Source organism: Marmota flaviventris, chromosome 8, assembly GCF_047511675.1.
Source record: "Marmota flaviventris isolate mMarFla1 chromosome 8, mMarFla1.hap1, whole genome shotgun sequence".
Lineage (NCBI taxonomy): Eukaryota > Metazoa > Chordata > Mammalia > Rodentia > Sciuridae > Marmota > Marmota flaviventris.
In genome coordinates, this window is record NC_092505.1 from 97,620,613 (window position 1) to 97,642,013 (window position 21,401).

General features: G+C 35.2%; 1 protein-coding gene across 1 annotated transcript in view; it reads right to left on the reverse strand.

The window, feature by feature from the left end:
- Positions 1–21,401, reverse strand: part of LOC114098059 (EGF-like and EMI domain-containing protein 1) — a 610,754-nt gene that overhangs the window by 149,734 nt on the left and 439,619 nt on the right. Inside the window, exon 6 of the mRNA XM_071614923.1 lies at positions 14,295–14,417. Within this exon, the coding sequence (XP_071471024.1) occupies positions 14,295–14,417 (123 nt within the window). The remainder of the gene's footprint in view (positions 1–14,294; positions 14,418–21,401) is intronic.

Sequence of the window (21,401 nt, forward strand, 5' to 3'; positions counted from 1 at the left end):
AAAAAAAAATAGAAAAGGAGGACCATCTGTATTCGATTCTGGAGAATGATGGACATTTTAGACATGGTAGTTCCAAAGGACTGCAAAGCAGAAATTAATCCCACTGCCTGTGGAGTTCTGAGGATGAGCAGGGCAGCAGATCTCATTTAGAATCCTCCTTTGCCATCTATTAAGAAGTGAGCATGGCAGAGCTGGCCATGGGGGAGGCTTTTTGATTCTCAATTCCTCTGAACATTGTCAGTGTTTAATCAATAGCTAGTCCGGGCATCATTAAACATGTGCTCTTGGTTCAAGGTCCTCTGATCGGGATGGTTGAGGGAATTGCTCAGTTTTTCTGTAAAGTGCAAAAAAAGAGGGTGCCCACATTCAGGTTAGCCTACTTAAAAGAGATACAATTTTAATCTGTATTGCATTAAATGAGACCTGTTTTAATGGGTCACATGGAATATCAATTATTCTTGATATCCTAATTTTTGCTTCAAATGCAAGATGTATCCTACTGAATTTGAGATTCTGCACTTATTAATTTATGCTTGCTACAAGGAGAAGGGTTAGCAAATATGTCAGTCACTGGAATGAAGGAAACCTATTCTTCCACATCTTAAATTTTGTAGTTCAATGATTCCATACAAGTTTAAATTCCTTGTACCATGGGCTTAATCAACTGTGTAACAAAGGCAGGACAGTCTGTTTCAACATTCTGAGTGGGGCTATAGAGGTTTAATATACAATTTTTTCTTCCTAGTTTTAATCCATTGTTCTGATATGTATGTGATATGGCACTTAGCAAAACCTTCACTGGTCTCATGGATATACTAAGAGATGAAATAGTGTAGTTCTTACACCACAGGGTCTCATAAAAGTTATAATGAGAAATAAGGAAGATTATTAAATCATTTTCTTTTGGAAATAAGACCAGGTTGAAATTAGACTGTTTTCTAACCTAAAGAACTTAAAAATGTGAGTTGTAAGAATCAGAACATTCTCCACAGAGGAAAGAGGACTAATTAATCAGAGAGGTATGAAAATAAATTTACATTTTTGTACCCTGAATCCAGGAGAAATGTTGAAATCTTGCACATTTTTTTCCAATGTGCAATATAGAAAATGTTGGAGGCAGAAAATCAATCAAACCATTCCACTGCAATTATTAAAAGCTTGAGTCATATACTATATTCACTTCTAAAATAAATGAGTGCGGGCACTGAGATACTATAAAGCAGAACAGGAATGGCATTCTTCATGCTATTGTTTTATAATCTATGAATCTCATTTAGTAGGGACCAACATGATGAAGGTTTCTAGTAAATTTGAAACCACACAGTATAAATCCTTCAAATCAAATTTCCAACAGTTCAAACAAGAATAAGTCATGGAATGCCCTTCTTTTTATTACAAGACATTGGGTTATTATTAAACAATCCAGCAAAGTTTTAGAACTTGATGCAAATCCATGTACTTAGAATGCATATTCAAATGATTATATTGACTTTGATAAAGCTAATTTTAAAACTTTGTGAAAACTCCAACTATAAAATTTTATGGAGTTTGTATGATACTATATTTTGTAAAATAAAATATATACAACTAAGAATCCATAGGAAAAAAGACAACTGCTTCCTGCCATTCATTTTCTTCACTATCATAATATTCCAAAATTCCAGATTCTTCAATCCATTCTTTACCCAATAATCTCTTTACCAGGTTTTTCAATCCCATAAGTGACTAACCCATTTTCCATAAAACACTGTGATGTGAGCCCTTCACATTTCAATTACTGACGTCTCCTTCCTTAAAAAGCTTTAATAAAACCCCAGCACCTTACTTTTGTATAGACACAGTTTTGGTTTGATTTTGTACAACTGGATTCAGTGGGTCAGCTATACCCAAATAACATGGACTGGATCTCCTTCTTACAACAGGGTGACTTTTTCAAGTTGCTTCAACTTTCTAAGTCTCATTTTTTACAATAGTGAAACAGGACAACAATAGTGCCTACTTCACAGGGATTTTTATGAGCGTTTTTTCACACCAGACACTGGATGAACCAGTGGATGTAAAGTACTTAACACTGTGCCCCATGCTAACAAGTGTTTCATAAACATCAGACATTGTTATCATTCAACAACATGTCCACGTCCACACAGCTTGTAGGCACAAAGCTGGGATTTTCACTTAGAGCGTCTTAGTGCCAAGGCTTATGAGCTTTCTGCTGTGTACTCTTTATATCAGATGTCTTAGGGGAGATTTGGATGGATGCTGGATCCCATTCAATTCATAGTCAAATCCTCCAACATGGGACTAGAGCACAGAATTTCTACTCTGGTGATTGAAGTGAGAACCATAAGATTTAGACACCAGACACTGGGGAGGCAAGGTTGATATTCTGTTGAGAAAGCTTAAGATACTGACTTGAACAAACAGAAGGCCAACCCACTGAAGTCCAAGTGTGTCTATGGAATGAGTCAACTTTGTACTTGCCAAGAGGGAACATAGAGAATCTTCTTAAACTCTAAAACTTGAGATGAAATAAAACTCTAAATTGCCATACTGCATTGACTGGAAGAGAGAATTCATTATAAAGATTACACGGCAGATGTATTTAACAATATTCCCATCTCCTTCTTCCCCTTTTTACGTTGTAAAGCACATCTCCATTCACTTCCCTAAGGTGATCTAAAAGAGGTAATCTGTAGAGATGTAAACCTGAGTCTGAGATTCCAAAACTTCTATGATACTCACCTCTGAGAACCCCAGTTCCAGTACTTTAAAATTCAAGATAATAACATTTGCCTGTTATGGTTGTTGAGAAGATTAGACATAATATTTTTAAATCATAGTAATTATTATTACTAACGCACATGGCCAAAATGACCTACAAACTACAATTATCTGGATTCTAGTATTAATTACTAGTTTCATTAAAATGTCTGAAGCTGAGTACTAGACCACGCTTGGTGAGACAGGGTCTCAGTAGGTTGCTTAGGGTCTCACTAAATCACTAAGGCTGACCTCAAACTTGGAATCCTTCTGTCTCAGCCTCCCAAGTTGCTGGGATTACAGGTGTGCACCACCATGCCAGGATTGCTCAGCTTCTTCATATCATGCAAGCCACAGGACTGATTCTTGAGGAGAGCTGCTTTCCTAGGTAAGGTTCCATCTCCCAGCAGCCTGGCTCCACCCACACCCGCCAGCCTGTGGGCCAGAAGACACAGGTCTTGATGGTCAGGTCCGTAGTTAGTCTTGTTCTGTGATTACTGAAGGAAAGTTTCCTGAAAAACTTTCAGAGTCAGAATTCACAATTTATTTGCTGAATACCTCCTTATTTTGTCTCAAATTTTAACCCTAACTTGGATGTTAACCCTAACTTGGGTCATTGCTTGTTTAACAATACTTTCACCTCAGATTTCCATCTCTCATTTTCAGAATTTCTATGTACCAGCTTATAATTCAGCCTGAGTTTCTAGATGGTGACTTCAGCCCTTTCACCTGTGTCTGGTTTCTTACTCCTTGCTCTGTCCTGAGGTTAGAAATGACAGCTCAGACTCAAATCAAGCCTTGCTGTTGACCATCATTGGTAACCACACATGTCTTTATTAAGTGGCCACCGGACACCAGGCTCTAGGTCTGTCTAGGTATCCTTCCCACTCTTGTGGTGTGGAGCCAGTGCTTGTCCTACTGACATGCTCTCCCTCACTTGTCCTGGCAAAGGCAGCAATATCCAGGATTTTAGAGGACCAATATGCACACCATCCAGCTGAATGACAGGTTCATATCGCTGGTACAGCTGGGTTTTAAAACATTGTCCATGATGTCACTCATTCATTTTTGTGAGGATCCAGGTAACAAACGTAGGCTTAGATTTAGTATTTTAAAATTACATTTATATTTTGCTGACTTCCAAAGATGATTTGAGGTAGTGAACGGAGTAAAACACATTTATAATAGAACTACTAACACTAAGGTTTAAAAGGAGAGGGAAAAAAAAGTACAAAAATAATGGTTGCAGAAAATAAGCACCATGTTATGAAGTAGGGTAGAGAAAGCTAAATTAAGAATATAGGTTAAATAGGGTCCCTGCAATTAAACCTTCAACTTAGTGTCGGGTTTCCTAGGAGGCAAAGTCATGCATTATAAAATTATTCTTATCTAATTAAAAAGAGATGATCATGAGGGAGACAAAATGTTCCTACTTCTAAACAAAGCATAACTTATGGCAAGGATCTTTATATTTTGAACACTGAATTCATACAGAGTCATGAAATAACATTAAACACTTTATTTCAGGCACATACTAGAAACTGAGGACACAGAAGTAATATCAGAGGGATAGACAAACAAGTGAACCTTTTAGAGTTTGTTGTGAGAGGTTCCATATTAGAGTAGTGCTCTTGTTCTATGTGATAGTATAAAATAACACTTTAGAAGTCCAATCTTGACCCAGTTTTGAAAACATGACTGAAATCTCTTGGTTCCCCTTCACAGGAGTTAGCTAAGCCTGTAGGTTGGATACTTCTCCTATTAGGCTGTAATATTTCTGGGTTATAATGCATATGTCCAATTACAAGTCTAAATGTCAGGGTCCCCCAGACACTTAATACCCAAGAGTAGCCCCTTCTTCCTTTGATTTGTAGAATTTTTCAAAATAACTAGTCTGCATGAAGATGAGGAGACTTAGCCTATCAGCATCCTGCTTACATATGCAAGCAGTTCTCTACCTTTCCAACTTGCTGTTACCCTGCCCAGGGACAACCCAGAGTGCAGCCCTGCTCAGCAGTGCTCTCTCATTCAAGGCTGTAGGTAACAAGTTCTGAGTTTCATTTAACTGAGTGTCTTTAGGTTATGTCCTGCCATCAGAAGAATCTTTAAACTGCTGACGTGTTGTATTTGCTTTATGAATATGGGAGTCTTCATAGAGTCTTCATAGAGGAAGTGACTTTAAACTAAGGGCAGACAAACAAAACTAAAATAATAATTTAAAAACAAGGTAGAGAAGAGGAGAACATGAGGAGAAGAGAAGTGTTGTCATGCATCCAAACTAAGGGAGAAGCAGGCACCGAGGCAGGGGAAGTGTGGCAGATAGAACACTAAGGGAAAGGAATAAGATGGGATCTTCCTGGGTCAATTAGGGAATTGCAACTTTTCTTTGTGTCTGATGCTGGAGTCTGAAGCATACAGTAGAAATATGAGGCAAGACATTAGTAAATAGAAGTCAAAGCCTGAAGCATCTCTTTTTTTAAAAAAAAATTTTTTTAGTCATAGTTGGACACAATATCCTTATTTTATTTATTCATTTTTATGTGGTGCTGAGGATCAAACCCAATGCCTTATAATTGCTAGGTGAGTGCTCTCCCTCTGAGCCTCAACCCCAGCCTCAAAGCATCTCTTAAGCCACTGCAGGGTTTGGGATTAATTCTGAACACTAGGTAGAAATGAAAAGGGGTTTTAAGCATGGCAAAATAAATTTTTATCTACCTACTTATTTATTTATTTATTTATATTTGTGGTACTGGGGATTGAACCCAGGGATATTCTACCATTGAGCTACATCCGCAGCCTTTTTAATTTTATTTATTTATTTATTTATTTTTTATTTTTGAGACAGACTCTCCCTAAGTGGCTGAGGCTGGCCTCAGACTTGAGATCCTCCTGCCTCAGCTTCCCCAGTAGCTGGGATTATAGGTGTGTATCATGGTGCTTGGCTTAATTTTTAAATTAGATGTTAAAAGGATTGCTCTGGCAGTACTTAAGATAATGGATTAAAAGGGACATGTATACTGGATAGCAGTTCAGATAAATTGCAAAAACCTTTCTGAAATTATAAGGGCCTTAATTAGAGCAGTCATAGTGGAGGAATGCTATGGTGGTGGTGCCCATTTGCATTACTGGGGAATTAGATGTGTAGAATCAGAGACAGGAAGCCATGAATAGGCTATGCTATCCTGGCCTGGAGAAAGGGTGACCTGAAGTCCTGACTCTCAAAAAGGTGAATACAAGGGAAGAGTTGGTTGGGTGGGGAAGGAAGACTCAGTCTTAGACCCACCCTACTGGTAATGCAAGGGGACATCCTCTAGGAGAAAGGGACTCAGGCAGTAGCCAAATCTATGGGTGGAGGTAACAAGGCGAGTGAGCTCCTCTAGGGATACTGACTTGGGCATCATTCCCCTCTAACTAATTGAGGTAGGTAAAACATTGTAAGTGAAAACAATCACAGTTGGCAAAGAAGAAAGTGACAAAATTTGAACTCTGAAGATCGTGAGGACTTCATGGTGGATAGAAATAAAAGACTCCATGAAAGAAGTTATGGAATCATTCTAGGGAAGAGAATCAAGTGAAAATTGTGACCTACAATCCAAGAGAAGAGAAATCAAGAAGGAAGGAAAGGTAATTACTTTCAAGATATTAAGCAAAATAAGGAATTAAAAGTGATCCTTGAACTTAACAGTGAATTATTTATTAATAACCATGGCAAATGTTTTAGGGAGGAGTTTTTTTTTGTTTTTTAACATGGAGAGAAAGAAGCTGGTAAAAGAGGAGAGAGAAGATTCTAAGGAGGAGGTCAGGATGGGTTCTCAGATATGAGGAAATTAGTTTTAAAACACAGTTGAGCACCTTTTTCTTCTGACGTAAGAGCAAAGCAGACAGAGATGAGGGTTAATTCTTGGGTTTCTGGGTGGAATTACAATTTTGGAAGCCCCTTGGCTAAGGATTTGTTTTCTCTGTAAAATAAAAGACATAGGTTATGAAATCACTAAATTCTCCCAACCCACCAAAAAAATGTCTCTATGATTGTTGTTTCAGAAAATTCAAAGTATGAAGCCATGTGGTCTCTTTTTCTCAGTAGCTGGAAGCTGTACAGTGATACTAGGTTTGGATTTAAGTTTTATGTTTCTAGCTGGTATTTGCAAGCACTTATTCCTCCTGATTTTTTGAGAGGCAGGAAGTACTATTTTATGTTCAGTGTCTTTTTGCATTTTGTGCCCTGTAAAAACGCATAAGCTTGCCTGATGCTCTCTGCCCCCAGTGCTTTTGGAAACATTGAGTATAAATCTGCAACCTCCTGATAAATGAGAATGGGAGAATTCCATCATATAGTCAAAATATAGTTGTGAACATTGCTCTAAAAATAAAAAAAAATAAAAATGCAAAAATGGAGAAGGTGTTAAAAGGATGAATATATATTTTAAAAATCGATTGTCTTAGTCCATTGGGCAGCTATGACAAAATACCATAGATTGGGTAGCTCGTAAATAACAAAAAACTTATTTCTCATAATTCTGGAGGCTGAAATCCAAGATCAAGGCACCAGTTGATTATTATTGTCTGGTAAGGGTCAATTCTTTATAGACTGTGCCTTCTGTCTGCATGCTCATGTGGTGGAAGGAGCAAATAAATTCTCATGGGCCTCTTTAAATAAGAGTACTAACCCCATTCAGAAGGGCTGTACCCTGATCATCGAATCACTTCCCCAAAGGCCCTACCTCCTAATACTATCATTGATGGATTAGGATTTCAACATGCGAATTTGGAGAGAACACACATTCTTACTATTGTACCTACCAACAAAGATGCACAATGGAAGCTATCTGATCCCCAAAGCAAGTTTGTACCTATGGCATCTGACCCTCCATAATTTTGTTTAGTACCATGATTTATGGCCAACTGCAGGAATTAGCTGATGTATACTGAGTGCTTGCTCAGTGTCAGGAAAAGAATCAAGGATTTAATTTATACTGTCACATTCGTTACTGCACCCAACATAGAGACTACTGGCTAGATCAAAGCTACACACAGTGTGTGTATATTTAAACTACATGATGAAGTTAATATTATCATCCCAAAGAGGAGTCAAAAATTATTCCCAAGATGTACCACTCTCATATTAGCACTATTTTTTTTCTCACAATCCTAAATGCCATGATATATTTTCATAAATGTGTAATTTAAAGCTAACCTCTAGGATTCTTATTTGTACATATTGAAGAATCTCCCATTCTCAGTATCTCTGCATTGAATGAGTGCTCTGATTGTGGGAAAATAATGTAGGAGTAGATACATTATGGTTATAAATTATTGATCTAGGCCACTATTTATTGGGCATTCATTGTGTGCCAGTTACTATTTTAATCTCTTCACATTTGAGTTCATCCCACAGTGGGTATCTATCCTACAATGCATTATGAAGTCAGTGAAGAAACACAGGAAACCAAAATTAATTACTGCTTAACATTAGGATTTTATTATTCGATATAATATGTACTATAAAATATTTTCTAAATATTTTATAAGTGGAACTAGAAAAAAATCCTAAAAGTTATCCCAAAGGGTGGCATGTTAAAATATTTCCCACAGAGAGATAAAGAAGAAAAAGCATTTACCAAATATGAAGACCATTGTGCTAGCATTTCATTGTTTTATCTTCTTTGTGTTTACTCTAACCTCGGGTACAAAGAGTGGAATTTATCACAGTGAGTCATTCAAGGGACTTTCTCATCACACTCTGGTCCTTGGAAAAGTTTCTCATTTACTCTCAGCCTCATGGGTAACCATTGTTGTGTGTTAAGACGTACTTCTATAAGATATGTGCTCTTGTGCAATGTATAATACTGAACATTGTAAATTATTTTCCTGGTTTTATTAGCTAAAGATACAAATATAGAGACAGATGACATAGCCTCTGAAAATTGGAGGGACTGAGTAACTGGGCCAAGATCACATAATTCTTACTTGATGTAGTCAGAATTCAAACTTCAATCTGTGTCTATCTAAAACTGCAAGTCTTATCTTCCTGAGCCTACAATCTGTAGAAAAATTGAAGGAAAAAAGAGAAAATTCTAAGTGTGTTCCTGAAATTCAAGTGGATAAAAAAAGTTTATTGAATTGAGTTTAATATTCAAAACTCTGTTTGAAAATTTGAGAAGCTCATCATTTTCCACAGAGCCACAGAATGGGGACAAGGTGGGCAGAGGGGAAGTGTTCTTTAAATTCAGTTTTCAAGAGTTAAATTTAACCATCTACCACACAAAAATGCTTAATATTTCAAGGGTGATGAATTTGATAATGACAGAGAGATGCCATCAATCTGACAAACTAAACAAATTTTTTAACCTGACATAGCCTTATTCAAGACATCAGCTGTCATCTGAAGTGAATTCTGTTTCTAATTTGTCTTCATAAATAATGCAACTAATTGAAAGGTAGTTACAATGAAAGTCTTTAACCTTTTTCATCTCCAATTTGAGGGAAATCTCGTGCATTTCCTCGAAAGTACCTTCTTCTCCTCTTATCAAATAAAACTTAGACATCATTGATGACAATATTGAGTGCAAAAACAAAAGAATCCATTGTGTGAAGACCAGCACTTCTAATGGTTTTCTCAGCTTTATATTTTTAAAGTTAGCATTATCTTAAAATATAAAACTCATGAAAATCTGATATAAGGAAATTTATTCAAGCTCCAAGTTTCACTGAGAATATCATTATTTTAATCAACCTTCTCAGTTATACCTTCTTGCCACCCAACTTCTGCTTACTTGTAATTAAAGTATAACACTGACTTCACCATGTTATATACTTACCAACACAGAAAAATCTTTAAATTTTAGTTCTGGGTAACCTTTCATTTTTTCTTCTCATTTAGTAAGAATAAAAAGGGGCCACTGAAAAAAAAAGACCATTCCAAGCAACTGGAAATGAAGAATTCTTGTGTTAGAGATTGAAAGTAATTAAAATCTCCTCTACCTAAATTTTCTCTATGTATACATAAGTGATTCCATTTGTTTATTTGTGAAAACGTGTGTTAATAGACCTATGTGCCAAAGGTGTGAAAGAGAGGAAAGAGAACTAGGCAAGCATTAAAATATTCAATCATTTCATAATTTCACCCCTCTGAGAAGGCCAATTTCAGCAAATACATCAGAGGGAGGACATGATTCTGAATGAAGATTTGAGCTGGTCATCTTTCACAAGATTGTTATATATCTATATAGTCATGAAAGCAACACAAATGACATGGTGTTTCTTAAAGAAAAAAAAGAATATCTTCAGCTGGAGTATTCAGAGAAAGCTTAACAGGACAGATGACATTTAACATGGACCATTTGATAGAGACGGTGGTGGTGGAGTGTGAGATATATTGTAATTTAAGAGTAAAGTAAGTCATTAAAGTAGAGTGACTTAAGAGAACAGAGAGCAGCCAGGGTATTTTGGAGCCTATTACCAAAATATAGGAGAGAAATATTAAGTATAAGTTTATAGGTTGATGACATAAGGTTAGTTTCTGTTATTGATAGCTATTGTGAAAATATATTGTTTTAAGTTTTAGCTCCATTTTCTATAACAGAATGTGAGAATTTCATCTAGTAGTGTCTTTATGATTTTCCTGGTCTATCTTTAAAAATATATATCAGATATTATTTGAAGGCATTGGATCAGGAGTGGTATTAGCTAGGTTTTCCTGAAACTGTTTTTCTTTCTCAGAGTGAAAGTTCCTTATCTCTTTGGCTCTGAGTCTTCTTATCTCTAAGAAAGGAGTTGGGGCTGGATTATTCCTTGAATTCCTTCTAGATATGCTTCTATGATATGGAAAACAGTGCAAAAGCACCACCCACTGAATATTTTTTTTTCAATAAAACGTTTCTTACCCACTGATTTTTATTAAATTGGAATGTCAGTTTCTCACTTTTTAAAAATAAACTAGATCATGGAATCTTCACTCTGTTTCTATGCTTGATCTTTGTAAAGTCTTAGTTCTTTAAACTTTTTTTTTCAAATTTAATTACAGCTCTATAAGAGAGTTATTATGCACAATCCAATAGCTTTACTTAGTAGATGCTATGTAATGATTTAGTGATTTTGAAAATTCTGTAAAATTACAACACTTCAGAGTGGAAGTAATTTTAAGAAAACTTTATCTGATTTCTACATTTTACACACAGGGAAAGTGGGATGTAGAGAGACTCAATGACTTTCTGGAATTCACTTGCCAATTCGAATTCCACTGTACCATTGTCCCTAATCTACATGGATGAGATTGAATGGGCAAATGATATGAACATAAACATCTCTGACTTTCTAAAAATTGCTAAAATGTAGTTTTTGTTTGTTGTTAATTGCAGTACTAGGTATTGAACTCAAGCCTTTCACAGGTTAGGCAAGTACTCTACCACTGAGCTATATATCCCCAATCCTTTTTATTTTAACTTAAGACAGGGTCTAGCTAAATTGCTTAGGCTGGCCTCAAACTTTCAGCTCTTCTGCCTTAGCCTCTTGCGTAGCTTGGGTTACAGGCATGCACCACTACACCCAGGCTAGTTTTCCTTTTTTAAGTTGTTGATCTCCAACTGTTAATCTTGGTAACATCCGTGTTAAGGCAGAACACTGAAAATCTGGCGAGGGTTCCACTTGTCTGCTTCCCTATGCTGCGCTTGCGCTGTGCCACCAACCAATGGCAATTGTTTTCACTTGCTGTGATGTTCCTCACCTGAGGGACATCTCCTCCGACTAGCTTTCCTGATGCTGCCTTTCAGGACCACGATAGTGAGCCAGGTGCCATGCTATTCAAGGGCAGGAATGGAGGCCTTTGGCCTGAAATCTTATTGAATGTAGGCAGAAGTAGTCACTGACAACTTGGCCTCAGCCCATATGGCAGTATCATAAGTCAGTGTCATAAGGTAAGTGTCATGAGACTCTCCCATGTACACGTCTTTTTAAGAAGTGCCTTCAAAAAGACAAAAGGATTTATGGGATATTTGGGGGTACCACAGACTTAAGAATCTTAGAGAAATTATAAGCCCTTCCCTCCAAAAAATTACATGCATTCCAAAACTTTGCAGATAAATTTGTTATATGAAACTGAGACCACAAGGCCAAAATCATAAATTTTCATAGCTCCATCTTCTCTTCTGTGACTCTACCATTGGTCATAACAAATTTCTAACATAATCTCCTAATACACATCAACCATTGTTCTCAGTTTTCTGTCAATTAAAATATCCCAAAGGAAAAGTGAGACAATTCAGTTTTCCTGTATTAAAAAAATAACTGAACCTTCCTACAATCTAATCCAAAATAGACTAATGTAACACTTAGTTCTCTATAGTAAAGCCTTTCTTTTAAAATAAATAAACAAACAAACAGTTGCCCTCAAGGTCATATTATTAAACTTTGAATACAAAGTGCTGAAATTCTTCTTGAACTCCTTTTAACAAGACTGAGGTAATTATAAACTGTGTCAGATGTGTCTCTTGAGAGGACTTTTGAAACAAATACTTCTATGTGTGCATGTGACAATAGTATAAAATTCTTCATGAAGGTCAAGAGCTGGGTTTTAAGTCCAGTACTTCCTGTGGAATGGAATCCAAGGAGTTAAAGTCTTTGAAATAATTACACTCATGAATTTCCTACTTCTCATTAGCTTAATTTACTCATCATATATATACTTGAATCAATTTAATTTGTATACTATGTTGAAATTCTGCATAAAGAAATCAGTTTATGGAGTTGCAAATAAGCTATTATCATAGTGTCCATGTACACACACAATAAGAATTGGCTTTTAAGAAATGGGAATATAAAGATAAACCATAATATCCTTATCCAACTCAACTTTTGACCTGATGTCATTAAAACAAAAATTGGAAAATTCAAGGGCAGTGATGGTAAGGAATAAAGAGAGCTTAATGATTTTACTCAGAAATAGCTAATAACTTCCAGGGTTTAGAGAAGTAATTATTCTTGTAAACACAATTTAATTGGTAACTAGAGTGTTTATTTTGCCTTATCACAAAGACCAGATATCATTGATTCATATAAATCACTACTTTGCAAAATATTTTGAATATCAGATACAAAAATTCACCAGCTTAGCTTTTACTGATAAATACCTCATCTGCAAGTATCAATAATCCTGCTGCTGCTAAATATTTTGTGACTCAGAGAATTGATAGAGGCAGCTTAAGGATGCTACCAGTGGAAGACTTACAAGGTTAGGATTGGGGCTGGGAAAAGGAATCTCATTGCTAAGATTATTAATCCTTCCAAAAGAAGAGGGTGTTTTGATTAAATAAATGTGCATGTGCTCTGTTCCACAGCTTGTGTTTGCAGTAGATAGAATCATTATGATATTGGGCTCCCTAGATATTAGTACAATTACTTGACCTTGACTTAGGAGAAGTATTTTTTTTTTTTGCTAACATACTTTCATAACTTGTTTCTCATACCAAAATCAGATTTTTGACCAGGATGTCTTCACCTGTTTACCTTGGTCTTCTCTTACTTCATATAATACATAATAAAATATAGAAAGAAGGAGAAAATGTTAAGAAACTAGGGGAAACTGACTGACTTCTATTACAAGTTTTGTGTAGAATAAATTATAAGATGCCTATAATCTTGGGTGGGTAGACTAGTTAACACATTCTATCTAAATAAAGCCAGATACACTAAGTGCTACTTTTTAAAGTGATGGCTAGTTTTAAAGGGCCTCTGGATTTAAAAGTGTAATATACCATTACATCATCTTAGGATCATGACTTAATTAAAAAATACATTTATGTACATGACTTCAGTGAAAACAACAAGGAACATTTACACATTGTAAGTCTAAGACTGTTATTAAAGTTTATTCTATTTCTTCTCTTTATAGAAGTAGTATACACTCATTTTAAGAAATTCATAAAAATTTAGAAACATACAAAGAAGATAAAAAGTAATAATCCCATCACACAAAAGTTATATTTAGGAACAGTGTGATGCAAATAAATTTATTATAATGTAGATGCAATGTGTGCAGTTTTAATTGTGCTTGAGTAACCCTAAGGTCTTTGACATATAATCTGTTATAATATTTATGAGGACTGAATTTTAATCATGACTCTGATTTTGAATCCGGTTCTAAGCCCCGGTTGAAATGAGAAACTTATAGCTAATAATTACAACGGCTCAGCATCCTCACTTCATTGTGGCTCTGTGCTGTACTTGCTGTACATAAGCAATAACCAACAAATTATACTTCTCTGAATACAACAGAAATTATATGCTATGGAAATACTCCCACATTTAGAGATTCAAGCTTTGCTTTTGAATGTTAATTTCTATATTTCTTTCCCCATGTTTCTTTTCTTTCAGTCTTTTAATAGCATTTTTTTTTTTTATTCTACAGGACAGAATTGTGCTTGAGAACTATCAGCTTCTATAGATATTTCCACAATAGGAAAACCTTTTCTTCCTGTCCCCACATGGGCAGGTCGATTTTCATTGAAAATGGCTTCAAGCTGGTTCTAATATTTACTCACTTATGCAGGTGCGTGCATCAGCATGGAGTCTGTATCCCGTATCACATTCACAGTGGAAGGTGCCCAGAGTGTTAATACAGCGCTGCTGGCAGCCTCCATTCACCACCGCACATTCATCGACATCTAGAGGAGGAAGACAGATGGCCAGGATTACAATGTCATTCCAATGTCAGCTTCGGAGAAGTGGCACAATATTTCTGTGATACACAGTATGTGTTATATTGTACAAAGGCAACATCTCTGTTGCCACAAATCTTTACCTGTTTGATCCACTTTGCTCTACTATGTAAACAAGAAAATGTAGGTAGAAACTTTATTGAGCTTTTTGAAGCCCAGAAACAATGAGCCTAGGAATTGTCTCACAGTTTTCTATTCTTCACACAGTAGATAATTAGACAGGTCCAAGATATATAGATATTTCCTTGTGGAAGAAAAACTGGAGAGAACAATTACAATGAGCTACTCTATCTGGAGCAGCACAAACTAGTAGATAAACACCTATTATTGGTCTGACACTGTTGAATAAAACCAGTAATGGAGTTAAGACCTTGAATCTCCTTCTCATATGCTGCAGTAGACGTCAGGGCAAAGACAGATAAATTCAAATAAAACCATGGTTTGGTGTCCTTAAAAACATATCAACACATTTGTTCCACTGATTCAGCTTCTTCCTTCTCATTCAAGCTGCCATTTTCTGAATCACCATGTTGATATGAAAGGTTACTTTATTTTTAGAAAAACCGGGTAGAGGTCAAGACTTATGATATTTTATGATATAATATTAATTTTTCATTAGGAAAAAATCAGTTCATCTCTGTGAACCTGTAGTTCCTTGTGCACTGTGTAATCAGTATATATATATATATATATATATATATATATATATATATATATATATATATATATCATATAAAATACATATATAATCATAAAAAGAAAATATCCATAAAGCATAAGGCTATGGAGGGATTTTCAGGTAATCAGAGGACGAAGAACTTCTAAATGTTCTTGTTTCAGAATTTAAAAAAATAAAAATCTATGTCTTTGGCAAGTTCCAAAGAAAAAAATCATCTTCCAGTACAGGGTGGAGATTTAGCCTGGGGAAGTACAAGTCTCATGCAGAGAATGTCCTCATTTTTCCTGCTCTTCATCCCAGATTTTGCAGCAAAGAATGTTGGGTGTGAATATTCTTCACCAAAATATAAATCATGGTACAAGACAATTATCAGGATAAAATACATTGAGTGACATTCATTCCACAAGGCAAGTTCCTTATTCAAGAAGACATCAACATGGAGGATGAATACTATTGCAATGACTCACAATAACTGACATGCAAAGATCTCATGATATGTAATGAATGTTTTATATTAAAATAAAGATGCAAGATATGAGTGAAGGGAAACAAAAGAGCTTTCTTTTACCTGGCATTGCTTTTTGTTGTTTTTTTTTAATATAAAAAGAAAGAATTAAGAAGAACATATTAAGTCCTACACTTTAAAACCAGGAGATCACTATATCTTGCACAATTTAGTATTTTCCTTCAAAAATAAGTTAGTTTGGAGTAATCCCTGATATTTTAAAGAAATTTTATTTTAGATATGAGAATTACTGACTTTTCAAAGAACTAGAATTTTTATTACATTTTGAGTCTATGATAACCAAACCTCTAGGTCTTTTTTTCATATAAACTAATATTAAACCAGAACTCTCCATTTGTTGCCTATATTTTATGCAGGACTTAATATTTATGCAGGCTAAACTTTTATCTTTCTATCTTTAGGGCATTATTCTGCAGAGTTGAGATATAATTTTGAATCTTAACTCCATCAACCTGTGACTTAGATATCTTTCCCAGTTTTTTTTTTTTTTTTTTTGGACATATAAATGAAACTCTTAATTCCCAAGAGTATTTCATTTCACATGATAAGTGACTTTGCCACCATTGAGAATTATATTGCACACTATTTATATGTTCTTGAGCACACTGAAAAATATTTTAAAGTATGTTCACAGATATAAATAATTGACTGCTACTGAGAATAGGGAGTCTGAGATGGGCATATTGGAATTGAATGACAAAAAGATTTTTGTTTATTTTTGTCAAATGTATAGTGTTCTAATTTTTTCAAGAAAAAGTTGTCCTTGTGTTACTTTCATAACAACAACAACAACAAAAAAAACAATTTTGAAGAGGTGGGAGGGAAAGGGAGAGAGAAGAGAAATTGCATGGAAATGGAAGGAGACCCTCATTGTTATACAAAATTACATGTAAGAGGAAGTGAGGGGAAAGGGAAAAAAAACAAGGGGGAGAAATGAATTACAGTAGATGGAGTAGAGAGAGAAGATGGGAGGGGAGGGAAAGGGAGGGGGGATAGTAGAGGATAGGAAAGGCAGCAGAACACATCAGACAGTAGTATGGCAATATGTAAAAAAGTGGATGTGTAACCGATGTGATTCTTCAATCTGTATACGGGGTAAAAATGGGAGTTCATAACCCACTTGAATCAAATGTGTGAAATATGATATGTCAAGAACTATGTAATGTTTTGAACAACCAATAATAAAAATTTTAAAAAAAGAAAGAAGTATAATCTGACCACCCTGACCACCTCCTCCTGACTCACCCATGAAGTTTTAATAGCTTTTCATCAAAGACACAAAGTTAGTAAAAATAAGAAAATCTCTGCGTTCATTCCAAAGACAAGAGTGGGCATAGATTTTGAGAACGAAATTTCTCTCAGTATGTTTTCGTGTTTCCACATCATTAATCAACACCAGAGTTATAATTAAATACTATATTCTGTTTGAAACACAAACACAGGCTCATGTACCCACACACCCAAAGACCATCTAAATTTCTCTGTACTTTTAGACAGATGGTCACAGGAAAAATAGTTGAATTATTGAATCTTACATACTTGTCACCTGGCCTACCTGAGACTCAATTTTCTCACCTATAATGGGAACAATGATAGTCACATGTACTATGCTATGATTTTCTTCTCTATTCATATTTAAGATTTTGATGTAGATTGTTAATTCTTGATTACATAGAGAAATTAAACAACAGGTAATTTTACTTCACTAAATGGTAGATCTTACATAAGACCATAAAAGAAGAGACGTGAGCCATATGGGAATTAGGGGAGGTATTCATTTTTCTTAGGGTGAGAAGGGAATGCTCAAGGCGAAAAATGAGAACTGAGTGCTTAGAGAAGTGAGTGGACAATCCATAGATGCAGTGGTTAAAATGTGCACAGTGTATAAAATTCATCATTTCGATCTGTCAGGCTGGAGAATAGGGTTGGTAAAAGGAAGTAGTTGAGAAACAAACATATAACCTTTTTTAATTAATTGGGATAGTAAAGCATTCCTCTTCTTGATTAACAATACAATACACTTCTGGGCAGTTGGAGCCGTAATAGGCTGTGTTCACACAGTAGCAAAGCAAACTTATTAAAAGTTAAAAAAAAATCAATCATTTATAGAGTGGTACCAAATGCTAAGTAATTGGTTTGACTTTTTTTGTTGTTGTTGTTTCAGAATATACTGAATTAGCTGATTATTTGGGCATTGTTTAATCGATAGTTCTCAAACCTGGTAGCTCATTAGAATAACTTGGTGAGCATTTAGAAAATACAGAGGTTGTTCAATCCCTAGTACTATTAAAAAAGAAAGAAAGAAAGAAAGGGTTACATTCTTACAGGGTCTGATTTAATTGATCTGGGTATAAGCCTGGGAATCAAAACATTTTACAAGTACTCTAAGTGATTGTAATGTGTAGCCATAGCCAAAATCACATTGTGTAGATAGGACTTCAATTACCAGTGTATTTTATTAAAAATGCAGATGCTGATTCTGTAGATCTGGTGTAGTCCTGAGAATCTGCATTTCCCACTTGATTCAAGATAAATCTGATGCTATCGATATGTGGACCATATTACAATTGGCAAGAGTAAAGATAGTCTTCTATTTAGCCATAACTGTCACGAGAATATGATGGTTGGCTCAACTTCTTAGTTGCTTGACTGACTCAGACCAGTTCAGTCCAAATAAATTCTCAATCAAAATACTTAAATATATAAAAATGTACATATTAGAATAAATAAAATTATAAAATATTTCAACTATTTACCACAAACCTCCAAAATAAGCTATCAATATTTTCCACAACATTCTTTCTAATAATTAATAACTTTAAGACAATTTTGGCATTATCTGTTGTGAGAAATGATTCACTTCTGTAAGTGAAGTAAAACATGAAGGAAACTTTGCTTCTTTTTTGATAGAGTACCTCTGATATAGGATAAAACCGGGTTAAATTGCTATGATATTAGATACTCAGGCTGAAGCTGTCACAAGTGATTTTCTTTTTCATCAAGATTCTGCTCCACAGAGTTAAAAACCAGAAATGTCAATATTACATTAAAATGTTATTATCAAGTATACTTCATGTGAAGAAACAATTTCTTGAAAAATTCTCTGAGTTATATCTTCATGTTAGATGCCTCCAGAAAGCCCTGCCCTTAGAATTGGAACTCCAGGACACTGCTGGGAATAATGACAAAGTGATTAGAATTTTTTCAGTATTATCACTATGATACGGACCTAGGATTTCAGAATATAAAAAAGACTGTCAAAAATCAACTATGTTTGCTATTTTTCTTTTTAATATCTTTTTGGCTATATTTATCTCCCCAAATATTTCCCCAGATGGGCACAGAATTTAATAGCTTAAAGGAATTCACTTTATTATCAAAATGTATTTTGCACATAAAAGCTCCCTGAGACAACAATGATCCACTGTTGTTACCAAACAACCAAAGTTGGATCATATTATTTTTCTTAGATTTTGTGACTGTTTACACGAGAACCACAGTAAGACAAATTATGCTTCCATTTGCATTTTAATATACTGTTCTCAGAGAGCTGCTCATTGAAAAATAAGTATTCTTGGGTTTGCTTATGTTAGAGATTGCATGGTATAAGAGTTAGATATGGAGGAAATATCAAATGGTATGGTAAAGACACCATTATGTTTCCTATGTGGCCTTACTTTTACTAAGTGGCAATTACTCCAAATATCAAAACTTCTGATGTTTACTTATAATTCCATAGTGTGTGATAGGAAAAATACCTTGAAGTCAAATATCCTTTTGTAGCAAGCATTTATGGCATGGACTAATCACTCTAAAAATGTTCTATGAATGAATGAATGAATGAATGAATGAGTGGCTTGAGAATCATGCACAACACTCAATCTTCCTATCTTCCCCTATTCATCAATGAGATTTCTCAGAATTGGGCTCTTTGGATCTCTTTACTCTTTCTTCACTCCTACAGCAGACACTTGATGTTTGCTTCTGATTATTCAAAAGTAGCTTTTAAAATACAGGATACAATACAACTCCTAAGTTGCTGATGAACACATTTAAACTGTGCCTGTAGTGAAGACTGATTGGTTACCTGCTTGGGATTTTCCAGTCTTCTCTTTCCAAATAACCTTCAGGTTTTCCTTTGGAAATTCCATCTTTAACTTTAAATATGTCATGTAGTTTATATGGAATTGGTGAACACAGTCACTCTCCAAAGTCCAGGTGGACTTGCTATAATCTCATCTCCATTAATCACAACAATTGGATTGGTTTTATCTGTCTTAGCATGGCTTTCTTGCAAATTGTGAACAAATTCAGATGTGAACCAATCAACATGAAGCTCAATATATAGGTTGGGAATCCTAGGACATAGATATTCTCTTGCTCTGGAAATTGTAAAGTATATGTGTGAGACATTTTGCAGTAGCCACTTGGCTACATTAATGAAGCAACATCAAAGATGAAGTCAACAAGTGGGATGGAATGGAAGGACTCAACAGAGGACTGGAGTTGGATCCCTGATTGAATAATATCTAAAGTCCTCACTACCTCTGAACTTGTTGGTCAAGTGACTCAATAACCCTCTTTTGTTATTTAAGCATCTTGATTCTGATGCTCATAAGTAAAATCATCCTTTACATACATGTGGGTAAAGCCAAGTGTGCCAAGGGAAGCCACTTAGTGCTGCTCAAAAGTAGATTTTATCATCTACTTTTTGAAGAGATTTTTTTAAAAATTTTTTTTAGTTGTTGATGGACCTTTATTTTATTTATTTGTATGTGGTGCTGAGTCACGCATGCTAGGCAAGCCACTACCACTGAGCCGCAACTCTGGCCCCCAAAGAGATGCTTTTAATCAGTAAAATGTTTCAAAATGTGCTTCATCAAGGGTCTAAAAAAGTTATGCTTTTTATTTATTCTGTGTAGTATCTATTGGGGAAATTATATTCTATCAAGGTTTTAATGAATTTGGGAATTTGGGAGAATCTTGGTTCTTCTGTATTACATATGTTAAGGGTGTATCAAATTGCCTATACCAAGTCATGGTACATCTCATAATGCCAGGATTGGTGAAATGCCTCCTTGAGTCATTTCCTCCCACTCTCCCTGTATATAATCCATCTGTATATAACCCCCACCCCTGCCCCGCTACTCTTTGCCCTCAATTTTTTCCTTTTTTCTTTTCTGGGCAGCTACAATCTGTGGTAGTTTGACTCCCTGATCCTACTTGGTAGGAAATGAATAAATGCTGATAACTTTGTGGATACTATTATTTCCCTAATTCGTCCTCAGTTTTCTAACCCAGAACTTCACTAAGGAATAAAGCATAAAGCACTTAATTCAGAAAAGAGGCAAATAGGACTCTTGAGGAGAATGTCAGTAATAAAGTGAGGCTGATTCATCATTTTTCCAAAATCCAGATGAAGGATGACGAAGACTTGACTTAAGGTACTAGTAGTAGAAATAGAGAGATATGGGCAGATAAAAAATAACTTAGATGAAATGGACATGCAGTAGCTATTAAGCGGAAGTGATGGAGAGAAATATTTCAAGGCTAATTGCCTTGAGCAATTGGGGGGATGGTTATGGCATTTGCTAAAATAGCATGATTTGGGAAATATTAGATATGAAGAGGAATAGTTCAGTTGTGAACTTAAATTACTTGATGGGCAAGTGAGATGGAAAGTTGGGGATATCTATTAGGCAACTGAGAATGTAGATTAAGATCA